The sequence below is a fragment of the Marmota marmota genome, unplaced genomic scaffold (genome assembly GCF_001458135.2).
Source record: "Marmota marmota marmota unplaced genomic scaffold, marMar, whole genome shotgun sequence".
NCBI classification, from domain to species: Eukaryota; Metazoa; Chordata; class Mammalia; order Rodentia; family Sciuridae; genus Marmota; species Marmota marmota.
The window spans coordinates 12,775,021-12,782,439 of record NW_025999880.1 but is presented as its reverse complement, the minus strand read 5'-3'; the positions used below and the strand labels follow the sequence as shown (position 1 = coordinate 12,782,439).

The 7,419-nt window shown below is 40.0% G+C and overlaps 1 protein-coding gene across 5 annotated transcripts in view; it reads left to right on the top strand.

Annotated features, from left to right (window-relative positions):
- Positions 1–4,521, top strand: part of Calcoco2 (calcium binding and coiled-coil domain 2) — a 34,101-nt gene extending 29,580 nt beyond the window's left edge. For 4 of the 5 annotated variants that reach the window (XR_007342658.1, XM_015495525.2, XM_015495526.2 and 1 more), the window contains one exon: positions 860–4,521. Coding sequence is in view for 4 of the 5 variants with exons in the window: in XM_015495525.2 (XP_015351011.1) it covers positions 860–1,036 (177 nt within the window). In the remaining variant the exon portion in view is untranslated. Of the gene's footprint in view, positions 1–172; positions 260–859 lie in introns of those variants that run through there. The other variant, XM_048789531.1, reaches the window with a different exon arrangement.
- Positions 4,522–7,419: the final 2,898 nt, after the last annotated feature.

Sequence of the window (7,419 nt, the reverse complement as noted above, 5' to 3'; positions counted from 1 at the left end):
GGCTGGGAATGTGGCACAAGTGGTAGCGCGCTCGCATGGCATGCGTGCAGCCCGTGTTCGATTCTCAGGCACCACATAACAAACAAAAGAATGTTGTGTCTGACCGAAAACTAAAAAAAGAACTAAATATTTTAAAAAAACTTCTCTCTCAAATCCAAAAAAAAAAAAAAAAAAGAAGGAAAAGAAAATGTCCCTTCCTGCTCCAATTCATGGAAGAACCATTGGGAGAGTGGTTCATTTTTGATAATTCCAGAGGTCAAACTCCAAAGGTCAGTAGGATCAGTATGTTCTAAGGCAGCCTGTGGAGGCAGGGAAAAGAAAGCACATTTCATCCATCAGTATTCTGTTCATGATCTCTTCCTGTGAGTTAAGTTTGATAGTGTGACTAGGAAGATGTGAACTAAGCAGCTAGCCAAATAAGGCACATATAGTGCACCTTCTTGTCTGGAGCTATGTTGATTGCTTTAGCAGTATTAGGTCCTTCCTTCCTTCCTTCCTTCCTTCCTCCCTCCCTCCCTCCCTCTTTCTTTCTGTTGTAGATGAACACAATACCTTTATTTTACTTTATCTTTTTATGTGGTGCTAAAGATTGAACCCTCAGAGCCTCACACATGCTAGGCAAGCGCTCTACCACTGAGCCCCAGCCCCAGCTCTGTATTAGGTCTTTTAAATTCTAGGATTAGAGAAAGCCCCAGGGAGTAACTCCAAATTTGAATCTGTTCATGCATTCACTATTTCTTGAACCCCTATCTTTACTAATCATTATGCAAGGCACTGAGGATACATGGAAAACAAGATGGAACTGTCTCTGCCACACAGAACCCAACATTTTTGCTAACCTCTTTGTACTTCCTCCCAGCTCTCCATCAAGAAATGCTTCACCTGCAAATCAGACTTTGCTGATGAAATCTGTGATCACACCTTGGAGCAACAGCAAATGCAGACCCTTTGTTTGAATTGTCCAATTTGTGACAAGACCTTCCCAGCAAGAGAGAAGCAGATCTTTGAAGACCATGTGTTCTGCCACTCTCTTTAAGCATCCAAGCCTTTTGGATCTATGCTGTACATAGTTTAGTAGAACATACAGCTTCTACTATGAGTTAAATGAGTCAAGATCCTTCCTAACCTGAAATCATTAGGGATTTACTTAGCTCTGCTGCCTGTAAAGGTGGAGCCATGTCCATTATCTACAAGATGATGTTAAGAGCTTCTGCCTCCATTCTTGTGAGTGACTACCTAAGTCACATAGCTCTAGCTGTATCAGCCTCTCACTTATGTGCCCATTCTTCCTTGGGACCTCAGTACAAGGGTGCCAGGATAGAGTTGACCTGCCTGAGTTGATCTGCCAGAGTTGTTACTAAGTGATTGTCTTCCAAGTTTTCCCATTGCTATTCAAGGTTAGGCCTCAAGTATATTTGTACTCAGTCTTTAGTTCTAACTCTGAGGGCCTCCTCCTCAGGCCTCTTTCTCCAACTGATTGCATTAAACTAACCCAAAATTCAGATGTCCAATTGAATGCTAGAGATTTTTTTAACTCCCAAAAGAAACATTTTGTTCCTGAAACATGGACAGGAAATACTACTTCAGTCTCAGAAAGACTTCTATCTATATAATTGATTGACATTCCTGCTCTTTAATCTTCCTGTGCACATAACTTTTATTGTTGCCCTTTTTTCTCTTTCTTTTAGGTACTGGAATTGAATGCAGGGGTGCTCTACCACTGAGCTAAGCCCCCAGCCCTTTTTATTTTGAAACAGTTTCTTGCTGAGTTGCCCAGGCTGGCCTTGAACTTGAATTCTTCTGCCTCGTTCTCCTGAGTCACTGGGATTACAGGCATGTGCCACCATACCTGCTTTATTATTGTCTTTCTTTAGTTAGGAGTTGTTAGAAACTGTAGGTTTACAACTTTCTGAACAGTTGAGTTTGGAATATGAATGTCAAAATAATGAGACTACTATTGTTAATCTCCTCAATACTAAGGGATTTAGGTAATTTAAAATAAACCTTTAGTTTACAGTCTTATTTTTAAGTTTTTGAGTTAAACAAAAGGATAATGGAAAACCCCACAAATGATTTCTCTTCACCTGTTTTAACTGTTCAGTGAGAGTGTCCTGGCAGCTATGTTGCGGTGGGGAGGGATGTGATAAGCATCAGTTTGAGAAATCCGGGGCTCTGCCTTTTTGCTGTAACTTTCCATGTGTTTTTTGAAAAGCATTGTGGATTTTGGCACCCTTTGTGGACTAAGCTCAATGCCCTCCATCCAGATTTGCCTAATTGAACTATAAGAAAGCAATTCCATTTTCTCTCCCCTCGGGAACTGAACAAATGGAAATGACTCCCCAGGCAGTCAACCAGCTGGTCACCATAGAGACTTTTACAAAAACTTTTGAATGATGTGAAACATGATGTAATGCATTAGGTTGAGCCAACTCTACCTCTGCATTCCTACTGGGGTTCTCCTGATATGATTGGAGTTGTGCCCTAGACAAACTATTGTCCTAATCACAGCTACTTGCTTTTATTTCTCCTTGATAAAATGAAAGTGAAGCTATGCCACTTCCCTTGTATCATCATTTCAGCAAGAAGTCTATTGCACTCATAAGCCTTTTGTCTCCTTAAGAATCAGATGTGATGTGAACCCAGCCCCAGCTCCACAATAAAAATATAATGGGGAGATGGAAATTAAGGAGTTTTACTGGAGCATACCCTTCCTCCCTGCAAAATTTCTGATGCTCCCCAGATAGTTCCTGTGAAGAATTGCAGTTTCATTTGTTTTGTACTAGTCAGCTCTTAATTAAGCACATGAATGGAGAGGAGCAGTGGTGCACATAATCCAAATCAGTGAATTATCATTTTCTGGTGAATTACCCACCCTTTGCCCCTGCTACCCCGAGGGTTACCATGATTATCAATAGCAGCAGGAGCCCTTCCACAGGCTTGGTGGAAAAAAAAAAAAAAAAAAAAAGGTTGAGGTGATAATGATCCTTTTTGCTGGGTGTAAAACAAAGCATCTTTAACCACTGTTCATTATCCCCAGCTGCTCTTACCAAGGCTGTGAAGGGAAATTATGCTTCAGGCAGCTAGTAGTGGTAAAGGAAACAATCATTCTTACATAATCCACTGCCCATCCCAGCCTTCCCGCTTTCCTCTGCTGTCCTCCCTCCCCCCCACATTTTATAGTTGTGGAATACCTGTAAAAACAGCAAGAGGGTATGAGAGCAAATAGTATTTATACCTAAACTTGATTTTAAAAAAAAAATCTTTCTAGTTATTATGGCAACAGGTTTTCCTTCCAAATTCATTGTTCCCCAGTCTATTATAATATTTTTGCATTCCCTCATCATACTTACTTGATGAACAGTGGAAAGTCACCTTGACACATGTGAGTGTGAAAGAGTGGTAAAAGAAAGCTAGCCTAGATCAGAAAGAGTTGGCAACATATTTAGTAAACCTAGGCCTAAAGAACACCTACAGCTTTTAACCCCTTTTCTCTGGTCTTGCTAAAAACTGGGATGAAATGTGACTGCCACAATGTCACATTTCAAATATGATTTGATTTTCTGCCATGGCAGTGAGTTACACTAAGCTAAGCATTATCTAACCTGGTCTCCTAGCAACAAGTATAGATGAAATAGGTTAGGGTAAAGAGGTGCAGCTCATTTCCTAGGAAAATAGCAAAGTGGACCCTATTGGAGATGAAACCCAAAGAGATACTCACCTAGTTGCCCTAAGTAAACCAATAATATCCCATAAACTCAGGAAAGTTATACTGACCCCCATGCCCTCCTCAGCTGATTTTATAACTATTCATGTCTTTACATTCATATAATTTATAGTTGACAATGTATTTCATATATTCCCTGTGTACCTCTCATAATCTTCCTAGCCGTGCAGCTATTAATTTTCATTTTTATTGATTAATAAATTGAAATATGGAGAAATAATTTGCCAAAATTGGAAACAAGCCAGGCGTTGTGGTGCATACCTACAGTCCCAATGACAGCGTAGGCTGAGGCAAGAGGATAACAAGTTGAAGGTGAACCTAGCAAGGCCCTCAGCAGTTTAGTAAGACCCTATCTCAGAAAGGCCTGGGGATGTACTTCAGTGGTAGAGCAACCCTAGGTTTAGTTCCCAGTATCAAAAGACAAACTCAAATATCCATTGGCTGATAAAATGATGAATAGAATATGGTGTATTTAAACAATGGAATATTCTTTAGCAATAAAAAGAAATGAAATACAGATATACACTACAACATGAATGAACCTTGAAAACAAGCTAAGCAAAAAATGCCAGTCATGTAAGATTTCATATTGTATAATTTATATGAAATGTCCAGAATAGGCAAATCTATAGAAACAAAATAGATTAATGGTATCTTGGGGTTAGGGGGAAATGGGGAGTGATTACTACTAATGGGTATGGAGTTTTCTTTGGGAATAAAGGAAATGTAAAATTGACAACTCTGAGTATACCAAAAAACATTGAATTGTACATTTTAAATAGATGTATTTTATGTTATGTGGATTATATCTCAAGTTGTTGGTGTGTGTGTGTGTGTGTGTGTGTGTGTGTGTGTAGTGGTGGGGGTCAAACCCAGAGCCTCATGCATGCCAGGCAAGTACTCCTCTGGCAACATCTCCAGCCCATCAAGTTGTTATATTTCTAAATTTTAAAAAATAACTTACTGGGCTGGGGATATGGCTCTGTGGTAGAGTGTCTGCCTGGCATGCATAAAGCCCTGGGTTCGATCCCTAGCACTGCAAATACAGATACACAACAAAGCTTCCTGCTTAAGTGGCTGGGGCTGGGGCTCAGTGGTAGTGCATTTGCCTGGCATGTGTGAGGCACTGGGTTCAATTCTTGGCACCATGTATAAATAAGGTCTATCAACAACTAAAAAATTTTTTAAAAATAAATAATAACTTACTAAGAGCTGGCATGCGCCTGTAATCCCAGCAGCTCAGAAGCCTGAGGCAAGAGGATTGTGAGTTCAAAGCCAGCCTCATCAAAATCTAGGCACTAAACAATTCAGTGAGACCCTATCTCTAAATAAAATACAAAATAGGGCTGGGGAATGTGACTCAGTGGTTGAGTGCTCTGAGTTCAGTCCCTGGTACCCACCTGAAAAAAAAAAAAACCCTAAGGTTATACATGCACAGCAACACGTTGAACTTGGGCTTATTACTCTTAGTTCAGGATAACCACTGCCACAACCATCTTGGGTCCTCCCCTATTTTGGGCTGGCAGCAGGCTTCAGTTTCAGTTGCAGAGGAATCAAGATTAACAGGACCAGGGCAATCAGTGATAGCCTACCATTTGGCCAGCAGCATTAGTGGTTTCTGTTTAGGAATATCTATTCTGTGGAGATGGATGTACCCAATAAAGTTAGGGGAAGGAATCATCAGCCCACAAATCCCAGGTAATCACATTAAGAGATCCAGCCTGCTCTGCCTAATGTTATTACTTTCTCCCTGTGGAAAGAAGGAATATGACAATACATGGGGCTAAGTTTATTGTTTACTCAGTCAATCAACATTTATTGAGCACCCACAGTGTGCAGAGCTAGTATCAGACCAGGATTTAAAAAAAAAAAAAAAAGTTCTTCCCTTGAGAGATCTATAAGATTAATGAAGACGTTCTCTCTGCCCTTAGGGAACTCTACAACTGCTGAGGGAATCTGAGGTTTCAGGGGTCTCCTAATGGGAAAAGGAGATAACCACCATTGAAGTAATTTAAGAATCTAAAAATAAGGGAAGTCATTCTCCAACTGAGGACACAAGGGCTGTGGGACCTCAATTTTATATAGGTTTACCCTAAGTTAATAATACCTTCTTACAGAAGTATGCTTTGGAAGAAGTGCAGGGACAGAGGTGGCAGACAGGGTAAGAATACTCTGATGGTCTCTGCAAAGGGAGAGGGAAAAAAGGAAGCAGACCCAGAATACAAAGGACTTTTAAGGGCTAGAATATTTTAAATACTCCATTTCTGTCCTAAATGAGACTCTTTGTCTAAGTGAGTCATATCTAAGAAGCTCAGGTGAACAAGGGACAGATTGGGGGAGGATGGTGGTGGTGATATAAAGGAGTGTACAGAATCCCAGCTTGCAAGATTCCCAGCTTTAGGGGGCTGGAGCACTAGGTAACACACCCTTTCATCTCTCATCCTGCCTCTAGGCCTCTTGATTCCTTTTGTTTTACAGTAAGCCAACTTTCTCTTTCTCCTGGACCACATAAAGTAAATGACTGCTGCCAGTTTCTGGATTTTTAAGTTAACCCTATCTGTTGTCCAAAGTGCCAGATTTTGAAAGAATGATAATCTCTCAATCCAATTCCAGATTCCCTGAGGAAGGGACTCATTGGCCCAACTAGAGTGGACCAATGCTCAGTGATTCAGTCAGCTGTGGCTAGGAGGTATACACTGGCCCCCTCTTAGGTCAAGAAAATTGAAGAGAACAGTGTAAAAAGGTACAGGATGGAATACTACTCAGCAATAAAAAGAAACTATTGAGCCAGGCATGGTGGTGCACACCTGTAATTCCAGTGACTTGGGAGGCTGAAGCAGGAGAATCAGGAGCTCAAAGCCAGACTCAGCAACTTAGTGAGGCCCTAAGCAATTTAGGGAGACCCTGTATCAAAATAAAAAGAGGCCGGGGATGTAGCTTTGTGGTTAAGTGCCCTGGATTCAATCCCTAGTACCAGTAAAAAAAAAAAAAAAAAAAAAGGAACTATTGATACATGCTAGAGCTTGGTTGAAATTTCCAGAGAATTATGCTTTAACAAGCATTAAGAATTGCATACCACATATTCCATTTATGTAATACTTTTGAAATTTCAGGACTCTAGAAATAAAGCATTTACTTTTTATTTCCAACAGTAAGTATGAGCCAAGAAGAGAGGTTATAGGAGGCCTGTGCAAGGGATCCTTGTGGAAATGGCACTGTTCTGTATCTGCATTACACAAACCTATGTGTGTGATTAAATTGCACAGAACTAAACACATGAATAAGAACAAGTAAAACTGGAGAAATCTGAGTAAGAGTTATGAATTGTATCCATGTTGACCTCTTGGTTTTGATATCATAGGCAAGTTTTTGAAGATGTTACCATTGGGGAAAACTGTAAAGGATACATGAGATCTGTATACCATTTTTTACAATTTCATGTGAATCTACTATTATCTCAAAATTGAAATTTTAAAAATTTTATTTAAAAATATGCTATTCAGGGACTGGGGTTATAGCTCAGCGGTAGAGCACTTGCCTCACATGTGAGACATTGGGTGTGATCCTTAGCACCACATATAAATAAGTAAAATAAAGATATTATGTCCATCTTTAAAAAAATCTTTAAAAAAAAAAGCATGCTCTTCAAACTGCTTCAAAGAGCATGTTGAGATGAGGGAGTTGTGACTGTGAGA